Source organism: Lupinus angustifolius, chromosome LG06, assembly GCF_001865875.1.
Source record: "Lupinus angustifolius cultivar Tanjil chromosome LG06, LupAngTanjil_v1.0, whole genome shotgun sequence".
Lineage (NCBI taxonomy): Eukaryota > Viridiplantae > Streptophyta > Magnoliopsida > Fabales > Fabaceae > Lupinus > Lupinus angustifolius.
The window spans coordinates 24,515,609-24,537,278 of NC_032014.1; the positions used below are offsets into that span (position 1 = coordinate 24,515,609).

Genomic DNA, 21,670 nt, shown 5'->3' on the forward strand with positions numbered 1-21,670 from the left:
ATCAGATTGTCTTTGGTAAAGCATGTCATCTTCTTGTAGAGATAGAGCATCATACATATTGGGCTGTGAAAAATTGTAACTTTGCTCTTGATCAAGCTGGTGATGAAAGAACGCTCCAATTGAATGAACTCGATTAGATCCGCTTAGAAGCATATGAGAACTCTAATTTCTACAAAGAGATGACCAAAATATTACATGATAACTTGATTTCTAGAAAGGAATTTTGGTTGGCCAAAAAGTATTGTTGTACAACTCTAAGCTTGGACTCATGAGTGGTAAGCTTCGTTCTAGGTGAATTAGTCATTTTGTTGTTACTAATGTGTTTCCTTATAGTACTGTACAAATCAAAAGTGAATCCACATATAAGAGCTTCAAGGTTAATGGGCATCGCCTTAAGCCTTTCCTCACAAATCCTTCCTTAGTGGATGAAATTGTGGAGGAGGACTCATTGGTTGAACCCACTTTCCTCCCTCCATGAACCAGGGAGTTTTTCTTCCTCTCATTCTCTACTTTTTATTGCACTTGTCCAATTCCATTAATTGATATGTATGTCTGGATATTCTGATTGTGCTACATTGGGATAATGTGTAGTTTAAGTGTGAGGGAAGACTATTATAGGTTGTAGGTTTTTGTTGATGCATGATTTTCTTTGATTTTTAGGTTTTGCTTAGGTTTGGGCATTTTCTCTCATACTTTCTTTCAATTAAGTCATGATATCTTGTGGTGTGAATCCATGCATTTCCGTGTGTCAAGTTGCTTTTGAGAATTAAGAGGTTGAAATAATTGTGATAGACTTGTCCCTTGTGAGATTTTGAGCCTTAATTGTGGATGGATTGCTGTATGTCATCTAATATTCTTTCATGTGTGATTGCACTCGTGATTACTTGCACTCTAGAACTTTACTTGCTTCTTGTTGATACTTGATATTCACATGCACATATTGAAGTGATTTAGGCATTTCTTTTGAATAAACCACTTATCCATGTAAGCCTACCTTGAATGAATTTGTCCTTTGATAGCCTTTTTACCTCTTTTCTTGTTATTTAGCTCATTACAAGTTTATAAGTGAAAAAACATGATTGTCCTAACCTTAAGGAATTTTGGAGCTTTGGAATTGTTTTAGGAATGAGTATTAAGCAAGAAAGCATGCATTATTCTTCAAATCTTGTGGATTCTTGGTTATGTATGGTTGATGCAATTGTGTACATAAGTGTTCAAAACAAAAAAAACAAAAAAAAACAAAAACAACAAAAAGAGAAACAAAAGTGAATAAAAGGTTGAGTAAGGCAAAAATGATTAGAATTAGATATTTGCTCTTATTTTAGGGTTGATTTTTACTTACTTTTTACTTATTCCCAATTGTTCTTCTATTCCATTTGGTTTTAGCTACATATCCCATATTTATCCTACCTTGCCCTTGGATCCATTACAACCTTGAAAAGTCATTTTGATCTTTACGTGCATGTGCTTATGATGTTGATGTTAGACGCTTGTCAAGCCTATGGTTGTGTTATTTGTTATGAAGTGCTTTGAGTGTAAACACTTGCAACCTAAGGCACATGAGTGCAAACACTTTAGAGAGCATATCTTGTGAGGTTCTGTCGTTGTTGTGACTCGCCTCTTGGTTTGATTGGTTTCTTGGCATACTTGAATTCATTGAATGATGTTCATGGATATCTTGATTTGATTCTTTCACTCTTGTGTGTTTTATTTTACCATTTTCTTTGTATTTCCTAGATTTCATTGTGAAGTATGTGATTTTCTTACGTTTCTAGTTTTTGTGATCTTCTTGCATGACTCAATGTGGTGCATATTGGTTAGCATAACCTTATTTCTTGATTTTGCCCAAGAGTGCAAAAGGTTAAGTGTGGAGGTATTTGATGAATAATATATTACACACTATTCATAACCTTAATTTAGCATGATTGATGATTCTTAGTGCCTAATTGACTTTGTTTCACATGGTTTAGTGTTTTAGACTTTATTGGACTAATATTCTTAAAATGAGTTAATTTGGAATTATTTGTCTTGATTAAATCTATTATCATTTTCATATCATATTTGATACCCATGGCATTTTGGACATTATGGAAATGAAGGATATATGTTGAAGTGAAGATTGTATTTTTGTTTTATGAGTTTTTATTTGTAAATTCGATTTTAGTTTTGGGCCCATTATTTAGGGCCCATTTTCAGTTTTACTCTTTATAAAAAATGGGAACCTGAATTCCATGCCCTCACTTTACATTCACTCATTTTAGAATTTCGTTTTCCTACTTTGGCTTTTCTAGGGTTTCCTTGTTCTTCTCTCATTTTCGGTTTTGAAACTTCTTCTTCATTTCATTTCAGTTTTGCTTCCATTTCCATAGAAGGCTAAACTTGTAGACTAAATTCATTTGATAATGTATCACAACTCTTGAGGTTTTGTTATTAATGCATTTTCGGTTTCCTTACTATTTATTTCTCTATCCTAATTCTGAATATGGTTTGCTTTATCCCATTGTTAGAAATTGGTTTGTGAGTTTATCTTCACTTAGTTGACTTACTATCTAGTGCATGAATGCTTAGTTTGCGTGAATTTGTTAATGTTCCATGGCTATTCTGATTTTGCTTAGTTAAATGTATAAGTTGTGAAATTGTGCAAATTAGGAAGATGATGTTTGAAATATGAAATTAATCTTTAGAAACCAAGGATTGAGTTGTGAACGAACAAACCAAAGGGATTTAGCCATTTTATCACATTGTTATTTACTATTTCTGAAATTGCTTATTGTTCATACTAATCCAACAACAAAAACCCCCTTGTGTGTGTGAGTATAGGTGTTTGAAGCTTTGCTTGAAAGATAATCCTTGGGAAACGACCTAGGAGTCACTTCCTAGTACTATAGTTTGTAATTGTTATATTATTTGTATCGGGTACGACCTCGATCATTCGTTCAGTTCCATCTTGACGAGCAAATCTTGGAATATGATATTCGTTGAGCTTACTTAGTCGACAAGGATTCAACCGATCTTCTTGTTGTTTAATTTTGCTGTGATGACCAAGGGGTCATCATGTCTGAGGATGATACCTTCATAGTCGAGATCGTTGAATGAGATGTGAGGAGCATTTGGACTGATGTTCTGGAGGTGGGCATTTATTGTGTTGATGTCAATCAGGCCCCTCTAACTATGGTTGCTTTGGCGATATTTGTCTGTTGGAACTCTGATCGAAGGACGTCGTTGTTGAATTTTCATAGACGATGTTGCTATTTGGCTGGTAGGGTTTGCTTGATTTATGGTGGTCAACATGGTGTAGATAAGCCACAGACGGCGTCAATGTTCTTTTATGGATGAACGGTATGGTCGAACTAGAGGTCTGAGTATGAGATCTTGAATATCCGGCCAAGAGCTCTTCTGGAATCTGGATGAAGGTTGACTTGGACCCGTTGGTGGAGGTACTTGAAAAGATTCTCTAACGATCAAGTCAGTAAGACTAGAGAGGTAATGCTCGGGAGCAATAAATGAGATGCAAGAAGTAAGTTGAGAGTAATAATGACAAGTGACGAGGAATAGTAATACTTCTTATTGGGGGATGCCCCTTTTGTAGTGATTGAGGTGAATGACGTGGCCTTGGAGAGTAATGTTGGTATGACCGACCATCCTAGCTTATCGGGGGCTGCTTTTCCCATGTTAGGCGACTTTGTTAGGGTCGTACTCTACATAGTTGACTTGTAGCATGTGGCAAGTGTGATAGTTGTATTGCAATATGTCCTTGTCATGTTAGCACATGGTAGGTGGGATTACAGGTGGCGTGACAGTGCGTAGTTGGCGGCGTATTAGAATGGGGTGGTCCCAAACCCAGCCTAGGATATCCGGCATAAGGGGGATGACTCCGGGCAATTAGGACATCTGGATAAAAATTTACAAAAGATATATTTGGTAAAATTGATGTTGGACAATTCTCCTTTCAAGATTGGCCTTTTTAACTTTGATATCAGTTTCATGCTAGCATGACTTAGCTTCTTATGACATATCACTTTTTTCATCCTCTTTAAATATCAAAAAATTATACACTAATATGATAGATTGAAATCTTAATTATCATAGTAGATATTGCTTTTTAAGCTATACAAATCAGCCTTGATTATATAGGTTCATTATAGTGATTACTCTTGAGAGATAAGTGTAATTTCTTAAACAAAATATAGTGACGAATATAATTAAATTAAACAAAATACGATATATTGCGAAGACAATTCCAAATAGTATAATAGTTAATATTTAATCATTATTTTGGTTAGTTACAAATATAGTATAAGAGTGACTTAAATAACACCTTAAAATTATTGATGCAGTTTGTAACAAACAAAAAATAATGAAAAGATATAAAATTTTATACTATTTTGACTTGTTTTTACAATATATTATATTTTGTTTGACTTAATTACATTCGTCTTTATTTTTATTACGTCTCAGTATATATATATATATAATTATAATTAGGGGTAATTTATGTAAGTTTAAAAAGAGAGAAGTTATTTATATAATACTGAAACTCGGGACGTTGATTTCCTCCAGTTATTACTTGGTAAATAGAGGGTTTTGTCAAAGCTCTATTTCAGTACACAACCGAGACGTAATATCTACTTTTTTTTTTCTTTTTTCTTTTTTTTTTAACAATTGATTTATGGTAAGCGGATTGTGTTTTAATCTTTAACCATAACAAACAAAAGAAATGTTTTAGTTTCAGATACCCTTCTTTTCTTTAGAGACATTTAATCTATTTAACTGTTTGTTAGTTGCAAAAGAACTGGTAGTATATTTAAAATATCTTCTATATGTGCATCTTAAATCGAGTTTGTCTGAGTAATTCAAATTACACATTGCTATAAGTAAAATAATTGTCTATAAAATTCCCAAAAATATAAATTAGGTTCGTTTTGACTGGAAATGACATTATCCATCCAAATATGTGATCGAAATTTTCATACTGACACGTTTTGAAAGAAAAAAAAAACATCTTTTCAAATGAAATTTTTGTACCCTTTGTCAAAAGTCAACATTTAAAAAAAATTCTAATATTAACTATACAAACGCAAATATAAATCAATTAAAAAATATCAAGTCAAATCATGCAAATACTTATTAAATTAATTATTGAAATTAATATTAATTTATTTAACTATTTGTACAATTTAAACTATTAATGGAAAAAGACTTATATTACAATCCTCCTTACCAAAATTTTTTTTTATTCTCGTGAACATGATTTTGGGAATTTGTTTGGCACTTTGAAGTGTATATAACGTGTTTTGGGTAATTGCTTGTCTAAAAATCTTCACCTTATTTTCCCTCCTTTTGGTTTCTAGTTTTTTTCATAATCAATTTTTTATTTTATTTTATAGTTGTTTCTATGATTTTGTTGATGTGTAATAAGGGTTTTTGTGATTTTGTTCGATTACAATATCTCAAACCAAGTAGTCATCACTAACAAACTTAAAATTTCTAGCTAATGAGCTGCTATATAATAGCCTTCACTTTTTTATTTTAAGGTTGTGTTAGCCAAAAAAAATCCTTATTAATAAATTAATCATTTATCAAGTACATGACTATCTCTCCAGCAAAGTGTCTCACCCAAAGATTAAATATTGACTTTTAGCTTTATATGATAATTGGAGATTCAACATGACCTTACATCATTGAATCAACTCCTTACTAATATTGTAAACACTTTAAACATTTTGAGTGATATTATGAATAATATTGTTTTTCCCTTTTCATTTGTAGCATTGTGTTTGATTGAAAAGAATATTTGAGGGTGTAAAACATTCTAGATTTTGAAGTATAGGTACCACCATTTGTTTTTTTTTCTTCTAGGTTGATAAAATATCTAACAGAATTATAATTAGGGGTAGAAACAAACTGAACCAAATTTTCTTTTAAGCAGACTCAATCTATATAGTATATAATAACATGAGCTTGTCGTGATTACCTATTTAAAGATTATGTCTAACTTATCTAAAATCTATCATGTAAATCTATTTCAAAACATGGTATCCTTTAAGGTCTTTAAACAGGCCAGTAGATTTTTATTTCAATAAATTAATATGATTGCTTCTAAATATACTGATCTAACATCAACAATTAAATTGCATTATATAATTTTTATATTAAAATAGTATAATATATAATATAGTTAACTAGGTTGGTTTATTTAGCTTAATAGAACTATTATATTACTTAAAAGATTGACCAATTAAGTTAAATTTGTTTTACTTTTAAAACCTTAACTTGATCTGTTTAAGAAAAAGCTTGGCATAGTATATGTCAAAATATATACAATTTGACTTGTTTCCAACAATGTTTGTGATAGACAACAAATAAATAGAGGTATAATGTATTTCTTATTTTATTTATGAAGAATAAAAGCCTTAATGTTTATGATATCTTTTAAGTAATGAAGGGTATTTATTTTAATTAGAAGAGAATACTACTGCATTATCAGTAATAATTAATATAAAATTGGGAGTCTAATTTTAAAAAAAATGGAGAATTAAATAAGGGCTTTACTTGCTTTATCCTTGGCCCCTGCCAAATACCCAAGGAAAAAACCATAATGCAAAACCATACATATATAGAAGAAAGATTAATCCGAACCTGCAAAAGCCAGTAGTAATAACATGGAAATTGAAAAAGGTATAGAAGGAATAACTAGAGCAAACAAGAAGACACATAATGAGACAAGTGTGATAACTCTCTTGCACTTCATATATTGCATCTGTTGATAATGAGTCTCCTTGTCACCTCAGATGATAAAAATGGTGTCTCCGTGCCATAAATCAAGGCGTTTCAACACAATCTGAAGATTATAAGATAACAAATTGATCACCCAGCATCAGTTACAAGTTATCAGTAAGTGCAAAAATGTGACTACAAACTTCAAAGGTCAAATATTTATTAAATACTAAACATATTGTTCTAGCTAGTATTGGTCAGTATTATTATTCAGGGATAGTAAAACCCTACAAATTCTATTGATGTCTACACAAGAAGATGCATACTGGGTGCCCCCAAAAGCCTACATTAAATTTTGACAAACACTAGCTTGTCTCTTGAGGTAGATGGATGCAAGAATATAAGTTTCAGCAACTTATACTCAGAATATTGTTACAAAGATGCATAACTGGTTATATAGTATACAACATTGCTAAACCTTTCTCCAAGCAGTATTATTTAATACTCAATCAGGCATCAGCCTTCGCCTGGCCGGAAGGTCGGGCTTCATTTTTGTCAGCATCCTCCTCTTCTTCATCGTCTTCTTCTTCTTCAGCTATTCTTGTTAGCTCTTCCTGAATCATGATCTTTATAGATGTCTTTCTTGGGGTGAGATCCACATCAAACTGTTTAGCTGAAAATTGATGACATTTTTGTTAAAAAACATCATTGTAATTCATGTTCTTATTTCCAGTTTCAAGAATTGTCAAATTTGTTCAATTCTCATGTTTATATTTGTAAATGCTGAGACTCCACAGCAATTCATAGAGTATATTTAAACATTCTGAGATCAATCAAGGAGGAGTGCTCAGTGAATTATGTTGTTCAGGTCGAAGGTAAAATCATTTGTAGGATACCATTAAAAAACTCAAACAAATACAGTGCAAAAAAAACCAGAATATGCTATTAAAGCCATCAAGGTTGCACAATCTCCTAGTTGCAAATTGCAACTTGATGTGAGACAAATGAAGACCACATTGTTGAGTTATATTTAATAAAGTGAGGGTCTTTTAACCGACATGTAGCTTAAATTATTTTTAATAAATCGTTGTAATTTTTAGGGGTTTTCTTATATGGATGTGTATTATCTCCATGTTAAGAGGGGCATGCATCAATATGAACATTCAAGGATTCTAATTCAAAAGCATGGAAATTATTTCTTTCCATATGAAGCAACATGCGTGGAAAGAAATAATTTAGTCATTCCAAATCATGGAAGGATCTTGGGGGCATTAAAGAGACGTGTGATACTTACCACCAAGGAGTTATGTGCATAAATCATTTCCTTTCTTGAAAGGATTTATTTGAATGCAAAGGAAATTCTTTATGATCAGATTCAAATGCCTAAGAGAAGCAAGTCGTGTGGTAAGATTACTTCTTTCCATAAGTGAAGCAAATCATGTGGTAATTCAAAATAAAAGGATTTATGTGCATGAATTATTTCCTTTCTTGGAGGGATTCATTTGAATGAAAGAGCAACCTTTATGGCCATAGGAAAAGTTCCTTTTCTGGGTGCTAGGTGTGAGGATTTTTTCCTTTCTTGAAGAAGAGCATTTGAATGCTAATTGCACACACTTATTAGCCATATGGAAACATTCCATACTTGGAGTATGCTTAGGAAAACTTATATAACATGTAAATTATGCAAGGTATTGTTTCTTTTCTTGGAATCCATTGAACCTAGACCATTCCTAGGGTTATGCACGTGGGAAATAAGGGACTAACACTTAATGTATGATTTAATTTCTTGCATTTTTGTGAAGCCATAGTTGGCCAGCCACACCACTATTTGTAACCAAATTAACATGATGAAATGATAAGTTGAATTTTATTTGGATTAATCCTTCCTCTTTAGTTGAGCTCTGCTCCTAACTTAGAACTTATCAAGGAACCTTCTTTGTGATGTTCATAGGCTTATCACCATTGATGTGACGCCTAACCTTAGTTCTTATCAAGGATCCTTCCTTGTGGCGAACATCATTAGCTTATCAAACAACTCTCTTGTTTGTGGTGCCATCACCTTCCAATCTTTTCCATTTCTTTTATCCAACACTTATAATTTTCACTGCCTTAAACAAACCAAGTTTGTCTCAGCCAAAAATTTGTCTAGCCTAGGTCATGTCTCAAGCAACCTTGGCCAAAGCTAACGCACCAATCAAGAACGATCGTGAAACGAGAACCACACCCAAGGAGGATCGCGTCACAACTGAAAAAGGTAAAATTATTAAATTCTTCAATTTTTAAAACGACAAAAGGAATAGATCATACCAAGATGCTTCAGAATGTCAGTAAATGTGGCCTGCAAAAGAGAAAATGCATTTTAATTTTGAGAAAACATAAATGTTCAGTAGATACTAGATACAACATTGAGACTATCTTTTTCAAGCTACAAGACAATGACAAAGCTGATCAATCTAGTAACGGCAATGCAAATTGCAACATTCAATATCATATTAAACTTAGTTTTGAAGTTACACTTGCAATGGTGAAGGGAATCGCGCAGCTGTCAAAATTAATACAAGGGTTGACATGCTGCAAATCACCTGCCAGGCTGCCACATTCAAGCCCATAAGGAATGTGCTGCACTTGCTTAATCACCCATCTCTCTAATTCCCCATTTTATGGCTTGGGAGATAAAGGAAATAAACAAGGTGGAAATAAAATTGAGGAACTTCGGGATTTTGTCGTGTTTCTTGTCTGGGAAAACTATGAAGATTTCGTAAAATAACCTAGGGACTCAGTCAAAAGTCAAAAGTTTTCATCACATATTTGAGAAAGTAAAATGAAGAGAAAACTGTCAAACTCTCACAGGCATCCTCTCTGACAAGATTACCACCAAAACAAAAAAATTCTGCCCACAGGTGATCAATCAAAGTTGAAGGCAAGTTTGCATTTTCATGTTTGATGCATTAACGAATTCCTTGATTTAGAGGATGAGGGTGGTGGAAATGGCTGTGGCTGGAGCTGGGGCTGGAAGCTTGGGGATATGGCCAGCCATTATGATGGGTCATGTTGAGGGTGAACCGGTGAGTAGCTCAATGGGTGAACAGGGTAATTAATTGGGGATGAATGGGCTAGACTAGGAGATTGATTGTATCATTTCCCCTTTCTTGGCTTATGATTTCAACAAATATGTAGAGGACGAAAATAAAGTGATGAAAGAAAATTAAATGGAATTTGAAACATTCCAGTTCTTCTACATCATTTTGCTGTGAGGACAGAAAGCACACCATTTGTCTCTCTTCAAATCTCTCAATTTTCTCCAGTGTCATATTACTATATTATCTCTTTAATAAAGGAAGATGTTTCTTTACGTAGATCATTGTGCTTCAAGATTTCCAAATCAAAATGTCACTTTATTTACACAAATAAGCAAAAAGAGAAGGTAGATTCTCATTTTCCTTCTCTCCATTTTCTCTTTCTCCAAACCTGTGAAAAGAAAAGAACTTTCTTTTCGGTGGGAAAACAAAAATCAAGACTTAATCCCACTAGGTGGAGTCAGCTACATGGACCGACAATGTCATAATATTCTATTATAAATCATATAAATTGATTTTCTTGTTATCCTTTCAGAACTTATGCACTGAATCGCATCAAAATTCCACACTTAAACATTTAAACCTGTCAATTGGTACTTGGTCATGTTAAGCAGTTGACAACCAACGTAAAACTTTATCGAATCTCTATAATATGTTAGGAAGTAGAGTGATAAACCTTATCAATGTTATATCAATGTATTAAACATAAAAAATCAACTAGTAGTGAATTGCATAAAATTTTAATACATCTTACCGTATTGAAGTCAACTTCTTTAAGAATGTCACATACTGCATGACGCAACTGATTGTCACTGGGGTTCAACTTCTGTTTCTTCTGGGCCTTCCCTACAGTAGCCTTTTCTGCTGAATACAACAAAACATGTGTCATTAAGTACATAAAAAAAAGGAAATAAAAAAATTATCAGATCATTTCAGATAAAATTTAATATTCGCTAGAACACAATGTATGCAAATCATAACATTTTCAAAATAATGACAACAGAGATAGAGCTGGTGGTATCTACCAGTTTTCTCTTTTGTGCCAGACTTTGCTTGAGTTGCTTTCTTCTGTTTTCCTTCCTTATCATTTTTCTTCCTTCTTGAAAAGACCTTTGTACTTCCATCACTATCATCACCAAACGTTGAATGAGTATATGACAGTTTCTTAGGTGTTCTCTTTGGTGGTGAGCGAGATTTACTTTTCACAGTAGATTCTTTTTTTGTTGATGATGTTTTAGAAGTTCTTTTCGTTTTGTTCACATCTTCAGATTCACTCTCAGAATCACTTTTATCATCACTTTCAGAATTCTCAAGTGTTTCGTCATCAGATTTTTCAGGAATGCCATTTTCATTTTCTTCCTCCGCTTCTTCGTCTTTCTCTTCCTCTGACTCATCCGTGTCAGTTGTACTCTTTCTCTCCTCCGCCAAAGAATCTATGTTTTTCTTCCAACTCTGAAAATAAATACCAAAAAGTTGAGAAAACCAACTATGGAGAAGCTACCAATAAAAACAACTAAATTTGCAGAAATGGCTTATTATAGTATTATAAGGTTTAAGTAGAAAAGGAGAGATAGATAATAGATAATACACTATGAGTAGTATATGATTAGATTGAATCAAAAGGAAATAATACAACACTAACACCAATCTATATTGACAATTAGGTCAAGTATAAGTATAAGTATATTTGTAGTACAATCCTTACTAACCAAACAAAGACTCAGAACATTATCATCTATCAGAATCCAAATATTCTAATTCTAATTATAAATAAGGGTTTTTCTAATGTGTTTCCCAGGGAACATGTTAAGGATACTTAAAAAAGTAAACTTATATGGGAAAATGGTTTGATTAACACCTTGGGATTTATTTATTTTAGTTTCCCATAAAATATACTCACTTGGGTATTCTTAACATTAATAATAATAGCTTATAAAGTAATAGTAGTCCAACCCCACCTAGTGGGACTAAGGCCTGGTTGTTGTTTTATAAGGTAACAGTAGCATATGCTTACCAAAAGCCCAGTATTCATTTACTATCTGCAGAAAAGCTATGAGACGCTCAATCTAGTCTCATTAAAATTAATAAATGATGTCAAAGATATGGAACTAAAATGACATTTCCAACCAATTTCTCTCAACAACTAAAAAGAGAGACACCAATAATAAGCAACAAAAAATTATTTATATACATTGTATTGTAACTACATAGAATTCATATTCTATTAGTATTATGAGGAGAGAGCAACTGGACATTCACTTGCAAAAGAATAAGTCAATGGTAACAAGAGTTTCAATAGAGGAGCAAAACAAGCAGAAGCGATATGAACATGCTTAGTCCAAAGGCATGCAGGATTGGTATTCTACCATAAGACTCGACTTCAGAATGCATCAACAAATTATAGTATGTTGCTAAATTTACATTAAAGGTATGAGGTAGTACCTTAGCAGAACGTTTTGATGTTGTCATCCCAAATCTTGACTTTACAATACGCTTGCGCTTTTTTCCTTGACTTGACTGATAAAAGGTAAAACATAAACAATATGTATATGTTGCACAAGAAACATGTTTCCCCAGGTAAAATAAAAATACCATACAATGATGCAAACCTTCTCTTTTTCTGCAAGCAGCACAGCTGGGGTTGGATGAGGGGCAACCAAAAAGTCTATCAGCTTAACAATAATATCTTCCTACATTTGTAGAAATTCATTAGCATAAGAAACAATGCAGATCTTAAATGACGTCAATCAAAAGGCTTCCTTCTCATGTATGGCATCAACATATATTGAGGTGCACTTTGATTATTATCCACAGCAATGAGGATTGTCTTAATGTATGCACCTACCGAAGCATGAATGGATTAACATCCACATGCACAAACGTTACAGTGAATAAGGATCAGGTTAGGATAACAAATCAAATGATTAGCACAAATTGTTCTGGCAGAAAAACCACTTCCTCTAAAATTATTAACATTTCATCTACAAAATGTTCATAAACAATGCTAAATCAACATACCTTCCGTCTTGGTGTCTTGTCAAGTGTTATGTTAAGCACATCGCAGAATTCTAGTAACGTCTCTTTATTACACTTTTCAAATTTTTCCTTTACTTTAATCATTTGCTTTTCCTGCAGTAATAATATATTCATTTTAGAACTTTTGGCAGAAAAGGACTTCAAGAAGACAAGCAAGAACTATGTAAAAGAAATGACTACAAAAAAATGACATCAGTGTGTTTGGTACAGCTCTGAAAATTAGATTATGATTATAGTCAATTATGATTATAATCTGATTCTTTTATGTTTGAGAACATTAAGAACAAATTTGAGATAATCTTTTTCATTTGGATGGTGTAAAAATATTGTTTTTATGCAGTTATGAAAAAAGATATGAGGTTATTTGTGTATATTACATATTAGGGTTCTTTAATCATTTAATTTGCCTTTGAAATATACTTTACTTTTAATGTTTTTCATCAATTATTTTTAATGTAGGGAGCTGACCCTACTAGTGGGGTTAAGAAGGCTTTTTCTTGACACTAAAAAACCATATTTGAATATAATAAAGAAAATAGAAACTATTCATCTCTTAAGACCTAAAAATAACATCAGCTATAGATGCAAAAGAGAACTGAGATACGACAAACATCAAAACAAAGCAGTAACACTGCAACAGCACATAGACAACAAGGATAAAACAAAGGGAGCAACAGAGTCAAGGTTGTGCTCGCAGAAGATCAGAGACAAAGTCACGATAGTCTGGCATGGCAAGGCGGTGGGAGGACGTGCTGGTGTGGGCTACATTGTCAAGTCTGATCTGGAATGGCGGGTGTGGTTCGGTCCTCATCGAAAGAGGTGTGGAATAGTCATTTGCACAAAATAATCAAATTGGAAAAAAATTCTAACAGTCCTCACTGGGAGATGTAGGGAAAATGTTTTATTTTTCAAAAGAAAAGCCTTCTAAACAATTTAAGTTTAGAAGCCAAACAAAAAATATTATTATTAAAATGTAAAAGAGGGCAGCCAATGCATGAGGATCCATGAGGATCCCACCTAGTGGGTCTGGTGAGGGTATATGTCTGCAGCCTTATTCTTGCAAGGGAAGATTTTGTTTCCAGGAATTGAATCCAGGTCACAAACATACATTATACAAAAGAAAAAAAAAGACTTAAAATTGAAATAATCTTGTGTACCAAACATACATAGTTGTGTGTGATAAGTATTGATGATTTTACTTATAGGTAATAATTTTTTTGTGATAGAATTTAGAAGTAACAATTACCTCATTGTCATGCCACACAAAACCAGAAAACCTTGATATATTACTCTTGACCTCAATTGCCTGCAAAGAGCATAAAAGGAGTCAAAAGGAAGCATAATAATGTGAGAGTGACATGCCAATTCTATAATCCCAAACATCGCCTGTAAGTTTAGCTTTCTAACTGTCTAAGCATGCATTGCATATCCTGAACTATAGAGGTGGCAGTGGCATAGTACAAACAAATAATAGAGGCAGTTAAGAACGATTTTTAAAAAGTTACCTTGCCTCTCCTTCCAAAGAGGATTGTGTGGAGCAATTTGAGAGTATCATCAATTTTCCTTCTAGATAACTTAAATGCCACTGAAGCAGAAAATGCAGAGTCATAAAGTTATAATCTGTTCCAAAGAAAGTAGAAAAATACATCCCCAGAATAACATAAAATATGTAATTCAGAATTAAAGCTAATAATTCTCCCATATATAGGCTTAACCATATTTATTATATATGCTCATATGCTTAACAAGATTCACATTTCTCTAATCTTATGAATCAGTGAAACAACATCGAAAAGGATTAACAATAATTATCTAATAAACTCATTTTCCATAAAAGCAAAAGGAAGGGGCTCAAATATTTCCAAGTTTGTGCCACCAGTACTATCATTTACGGAAAATTATGAGGGGATATGAAGATGCCACGTAATGTTTTCCTTTCTTCATTGGAAAAGGAGGCAGATATAAAGCTTTAATGAAAATGTTTTAAATTGAAAAAGGATACATACAGTTAGGTGCCAAGACAATAAAAAAAAGCAAAGTTTTGCCAATATCATCATCAAAGTAACTGCTTATATTGTAAGTCTTAATCATCAACTTGTGACAATCTCTTGAATGGTGAGGAGTCTGATATTTCGATAGACATGCATTTAGTCCATAAAAGCAAAAGGGCTCAAATATTTCCAAATTTGTGCCACTATTACTGTCATTGACGGCAAATTATGAGGGGATATGAAGATGCACACATAATTTTTTTTCTTTCTTCATTGGAAAAGGAAGCAGGCATAAAGCTTTAATGAAAGTGTTCTAAATTGAAAAATGATACATACAGTTAGGTGGCAAGACAATATAAAATGCAAAGGTTTGCCAATATCATCATCAAAGTTAACAGATTATATTGCATCTGAATCATCAACTTGTGACAATGTCTGCGTCGTGAGGAGTCTGATAATTTGGTAGACATCCATTTAAGCATGTATTTAGTATTGGCTCACATAATCATAAACGGTTCAAGATACAGCTATAATTTGATAGTCTTCAATTAACCAACTTCACATGGCACATTCTTACCCATTATAGGTTAACATGATCCTTCATGAAAACAACTTAACTCATGTTAGCAAACCCCTTTATATATGTGTATATATATATATATGGCCCAATAATCATTGCTTGGTATTCTGTCAAATTCACTTGTTACACTCTTATATCAAAGATTTTGTCATAAACCGAGAAAAATGTGGAGTGCTTGTGCAAGGACATTATGCATTTCATTAACTTCTGCTAGAGTATGCAGAGAAGGGAATTCATACAATGTAATGAAAAATAGAATTCAAACATAGGAAAGCAAGATACCTTTGGGTATATCTTTTAAAGGTGTACCACGGCCCTGCAATTTGAAAAGGAAAATGTAAACAAATAAAGCAATAACAAGACTCACAGTTAAGGATAAATATTTCAAATGGGAAACTGAAACGCACTACCTTTTTTATTTGGAATTCTTTGGTTGCATCTTTGTCAATCAATGTTACCAGCCTCTCCACTGATTTCCTTTCTCTGACAGGGCGATCAATAGTAGGAGTTAAAGGCTCTGTCTTCTTCAGTTCCGTCGTTTTCTTTTTCCCTTTCTCCCCATTGATCTTCTCTTTCCCATGCTTTTTCGATCCTTCCTCAATCATGCTATGTGCTACCTTCTCTTCTTCTTTTGACTTAACAATATTATCTTCCTCCTCTATCTCTGCTTCAGTTTTCTTCTTCTCACTTTTCTCCTCCTCGTCTTTAGTGCTTCCTTCTACTTCCATCGCATCTACTTCTGGTCTCTCAGCTTGTCCCCTTTCCTTTTCTCCTTTAGTTTCCATTGCCTCCTTAGCCTCGGTGTCTTCATCCATTTTCTCACTGCTCTCCTCCTTGTCTTTAGCGCTGCCTTCTACTTCCATAGCATCTACTTCTGGTTTCTCAGCTTCTCCTTTTTCCTTTTCTTCTTCAGTTTCCGTAGTCTCCTTCACCTCAGTATCTTCATCCATTTTCTCAATGTTCTCCTCCTTGTCCTTCATGCTACCTTCTACTTTCAGCACATCTACTGCTGGTTTATTAGCTTCTCCCTTTTCCTTTTCTTCTTTAGTTTCCGTAGTCTCCTTGACCTCGGTGTCTTCATCCACTTTCTCTTCCTCAAATCCATTATCATCTATTTCCATCATGCCATCATCTTTTTTATCCTGTAGTACTTGATTTGCACCATCAATTTCCTTATCCTCTTTTACTTCTTCCACACCTTCAACTTCCTTATCTTCTTTTACTTCTTCCACACCATCATCATTCTTGTCCTCTGTTAGTTCTTTCACACCATCATTTTTCTCATCCTCTTTTAGTTTGTTGACTATATCATGTTTCTTGTCCTCTGTTAGTTTTTCCACGCCATCATCATTCTTGTCCTCTGTTTGTTCTTCATTTTTCTTATCCTCTTTTAGTTCTTTGACTCCATCGTGTTTCTTGTACTCTGTTAGTTCTTCCACAACATCATCATTCTTGTCCTCTGTTAGTTCTTCCACACCATTATTTTTCTCATCCTCTTTTAGTTCTTTGACTACGTCGTGTTTCTTGTCCTCTGTTAGTTCTTCCACACCATCATCATTTTTTTCCTCTGTTAGTTCTTCCACACAGTCATTTTTCTCATCCTCTTTTAGTTCTTTGACTCCATCATCTTTCCTGTCTTCTGTTAGTTTTTCCACGCCATCATTTTTCTCGTCCTCATTTTGTTCTTTGACACCTTCATCTTTCTTATCCTCCTTTACTTCTTCCATACAACCAACTGTCTTATCCTCTTCTACCTCTTCCACAGAGTCAACTTTCTTATCTTCTTCAATTTCTTTTATGCCATCCTCTTTCAACTCTTTGACACCATTGTTCTCCAAGACTTTTCCTCCAACAATTCCGGACTCCTTTTTTTCAGTCCCTTCATCTAATGATTTCTCCAGCACACTCTTGCCATCTGAGTCAACCTTGACAACTTCATTCACTGGTTCTTCCACACCCATACTGCTCTTATTTACAGTATATCAACAAAATCACTTCTTCATAAATACTCTTCCCACCACACTCTGTTAAACTAGACCACTAAAGCCTTCCTGGGAAAAAGAATCAAGTAAGTATATGTCAAACAGCAAAGTGCAAAGGAAGTGGCATGAAAATAAAAAATTAAATAAAACGGCACTATATAGCATTAAAGATTTATATGACACGGTCATAAATTGATGTATGACAAGGCTGACATTTCCGACAACAAATTTTTTTATTAACAAATAAAATAAAACACGTGTGTTTGAAGGAAACCGTGCCATATGCCAAATCATTCATACACAGCTTTATTAAAAACTGTTCCGTACAGGTGAGCATTTCGTTAAAAATTGTTAAGCTTCTATAGCTAACAGTGCTTTAGTTATAATGGATGGCTTTTTAATCAAGCAACAATTTTAAAAGTTAACCACGGGAAGCTGTTAGGACTTAACCACATGAGGAGAACTCAACCAAAAAAGACTAGTCTAGTAGGTGGGAGATCATCATGGTTTAAGTATCGCATTGAGTTTGCTATGCTACCCAATGTAGGACTCCTAACATTGTCGCCCCTGTCAAGGCCGACGTCCACGATGGCTTTCACTCTATCAACATTAGTTCGATGGTAGCTCTTTCTCTTTTGGCAGCTCCACTCACTAATCATTACATAGTAATATATCTTAATCCAGCCTATCGGTAGCCCTTTTTATGACATAACTCTCAATTGAAGATACTAATTGTTAAGAATTAAGCACATGAGGAGAGTCCGGCCCAAAAAACTAGTCTATTAGGCGGGAGAGCCTCAAGGCTTAGTATCATATTCAGTTTGCTATGCTACCCAATATGCGACTCCAAACCGGAGCCAAATTAATTCTTTCAATTGTTGCACCAATCGGGAAAAAATAATCCCATGATAATCAATTGCAATGAAAGTATGAAAATTGACACCCCTCAATAAACAAACAAAGCAATTCAAATTATATAAAAAAAAGTCAACACCATAAAGAGTACTGTCCAGGTGGCGACAGCAACGAATAACCAAGAAGCCAAACAATTTTTTAAAAATGAAAAAAAAAACTCAACTTTGAATACTCAATTTGCATTAGCTCCTAAAAACCACAACAACTACCTCACCCATGAAAAAGAGTATCCACATTCATGCAATTTCAAACAAAATTCTCCACAGCACAGCACAATCATGGTTAGCCACTAACTACAAAGTATCGCAATTTTTCTTAATTGCAAACTAAGAGTAATCTTTCATGTCAAAATTTAACCCAAAGTCAAGAGTTTTTTGTTATCTTTCTATTCAAAGCCCTAGATTCCTTCCCCATAATTTCCCCACACAAACAACAATTCACCTCAACAAATATAGAAATGCAAACTTCTCAGATAAAAAAGGTACAAGAATGGAATTTGAAGAGTTGAAACTTACAGATTCAGAGCTTTGAAAATAACAGAACTCGTGTCGCTCTCTGCCACTGTTGTAAATAGCTAGGTGAGTGTGTCGGGGAAAGTTATTGCGAAGAAATTTATACTTCGGACTTCAAGTGCGGATTTTAAGTACAGTATAAATGCATATTTATTTATATTTGAGTATAATATTTAACTATCGTTATGTCATTCATTATTTATTTATATTATTTTTCTTAAAAATCAATGATAAATAAAAAAATAAATAATAGAATAACAGTATATAAAACTTTTACATTTTTAATATTTATATACGCATAATATTAAAGTTTTACACGTGCTTCATTCATTTTTCATGTTTTATTAATTATTATTCACTTAGAAATAAAAATAATATATAATAATCAATATAATATTGGTATAATTTTTTTTACATAATTGTACGCAATTATTAAAAATAAATATGAATCTAAGTTTATTTATTCTGTTATCTTGGTTGTTTATTTAATAAGTTTAGTGTTTAATGTTTTATTTGGTTGTACAAGAGAAAATAAGAAGAGATAAAGAAGTAAGAAATAAAGAGGTGTGAAAGAAAAAGATTAGAAATATAGTAGATTTTGATAATGTTTGGTATAAGAGAAGAATAGGAGAAAATGAATAGAAATATATATTTTCTTATCTTTCTCTTTTGTTTGGTTAGATGGAAAATGAGGAGAGAGATGTGATGTTATGATTCAAATTACAAAAATGTCCCTAAAATTAAAAAATGAGAAAAAAAATGTTATTTTATTGTTAACTAAAAATAAAAACTATAATTTTAAATGATATAATTTCAATTAATATTTTATATTTAAAATATAATTATTTATATTAATAGTATTTAAAACTAAGAACTATATAAAAAAATTGAAGAGCATTTATGTCATTGTATGCAAAAAAAATTATCTCCTCTCATTTTTTGACCAAAGGATGAGTGAAAGATTTTTATGTGGATCCCACATGCTTTTTTATTCTCTTCTCCTTTTTTCTCTTCTCAACTAAACAAAATAAATTCTCATTTTCTCTTCAATTTCTCTCTCACTCTTTTCTCTCCCTTCTAATTCTCCTCTACAACCAACGGGCGTTGGTTCAAGTGGTACATGTTTGATTTCCCTTAAGCAAGAACTCGGGTTCGAGTCTTGTGGATGGAAAAAATTTCCGTTGGGAGAGTTAGCCCCACTTACCTGTGGATATGCCCGGCTCGGACAGGATTGCCTCTAGTGCGAGGATACCGAAACCAAAAAAAAATTCTCCTCTACTAAATGTCACCTGTATTGTGACATTATTATATGTCCATAAAGTAGTCAACGAGGTTGATGGGACAAAGGTGTCATGTGTCATGCGTATAGAAGCCTACCTGGAACTATCAATTATTATTTTTAGGGAATAAAAAGAAATCATTAAAATAATATTAAAATTTTAAAATAATTTGTAAATCAATTGTTTAAATAAAAATAATTGGTTAAAATAATAGTAAAATGTTAGAATAATTGATATTATATATATATATATATATTTCATATTAGAAAATTGAAAATGAAAAGGAATCAAATTAAGTGTCATGGACAACCAAGGTACTAAAATATGTATATACTAAATTTTTATATTATTAATATATAGATATTAGATTCTTATTTCATCTATATTTGAAGTAATATATATTCCAAAACTATCATTTGTTTATATTAAATTCTTCAATGTTATAGATTTCTCCAATGTGTATCTTATCACAAATTTTGAGAAACTTAGGTAGGTTTGTATTGGGAATTGGTATTATTATGCACATGAATTTTATAAATGTATTAAATTTCTAATGAAAACTTACCCATTAGGTTGCTTAAAATCTGGGTAGGGCATACATACAAAAATCCATAATTGATTTTAAGATAAATAATACATTTTTATTAAGAGTGTCATTATATTTAAAAGGCCTAAATTAAACCCTCATTTTTCTTTTGCTCCATTTTTAGTTCATATACTCCAAAAGTTAGTCTCTCAAATTTCTAAGCCTTAGACAAACAAAAGTTAAGTCCTCAAAATTGTAGAATATATTCCAAAGGTATAATTATCTAAGTTTTGATAATTACAAATATTTTAAATAAAATTAGATTGTATCATCTAAATATTCTAATTTGTCTAATTTAAGTATACTGAAAATCACTCAAATACTACAATATATTCAAACTAGTTCCCATTAATATTATATTCTTAAGACCATATTAAAAGCTCATTTCAAATTGTCTTAATAGTGATGTATTTGTATTCAAAATTAGCTTGTGTTCAATATTTGTCTATATTTAAGACGTGTTCGAGCTTCTAGATTCGTTAGATTAGTGAATTGGAATACCTTAAAGAAGATGCACACAGGATATATGATTTATCCAAAATTCAGAATCAAGAATTCAAGAAATACATTAGAGATGAAGGAAAAGTCAATTGTATTGAATCAAAACTAATAGCATCTTTGGGACATGTTTGAATAAAAAAAGCGGAAATGATTTCTCCAATAGACAAAACTTATTTGGTCCATATACTTTTGTAAAATGTAAAAAACATTTTATTTCTACAAAAATAGTTCCTATTATACATGAACAACATAAATTTGTTTGTGTTAGACTACTAATTATCTCTCTTCCATGTGGTTTCTTCAACCACCATAAACCATTAAATGAGCAAGACATAACAACTATGAAGCATTAGCACAATAGAAGCACAAAAGAATATCAAGCTAAAAGAAGACATGTCTCAACAAGTATTATTTTCAACTAGAAGTACCAAGAAAGCTTCAATGACAATAGTAATTAGAATTGTTAAAACCGTATCAGTTATTAAACCGGTCA

At 32.6% G+C, this 21,670-nt stretch overlaps 1 protein-coding gene across 7 annotated transcripts; it reads right to left on the minus strand.

The window, feature by feature from the left end:
* LOC109350310 (titin-like) lies at positions 6,917-18,940 on the minus strand. 7 transcript variants are annotated; one of them, XM_019591532.1, is made up of 14 exons: positions 18,814-18,940; positions 17,150-17,452; positions 16,787-17,113; positions 15,812-16,687; positions 15,684-15,717; positions 14,336-14,415; positions 14,077-14,136; positions 12,813-12,923; positions 12,404-12,484; positions 12,237-12,311; positions 10,820-11,246; positions 10,549-10,658; positions 9,025-9,055; positions 6,917-7,390 (listed from the first exon to the last, which is right to left on the minus strand). In XM_019591532.1, exons 2-14 carry the CDS (start codon positions 17,360-17,362, stop codon positions 7,227-7,229), a joined length of 2,589 nt encoding a protein of 862 aa, XP_019447077.1. In that variant the 5' UTR covers positions 17,363-17,452; positions 18,814-18,940; the 3' UTR covers positions 6,917-7,226. The 7 variants fall into 7 exon arrangements, with proteins under 7 accessions (XP_019447077.1, XP_019447078.1, XP_019447079.1 ...); XM_019591533.1 differs by having other exon boundaries at positions 17,150-17,448; positions 18,814-18,911; XM_019591534.1 differs by having other exon boundaries at positions 15,812-16,759; positions 16,967-17,452.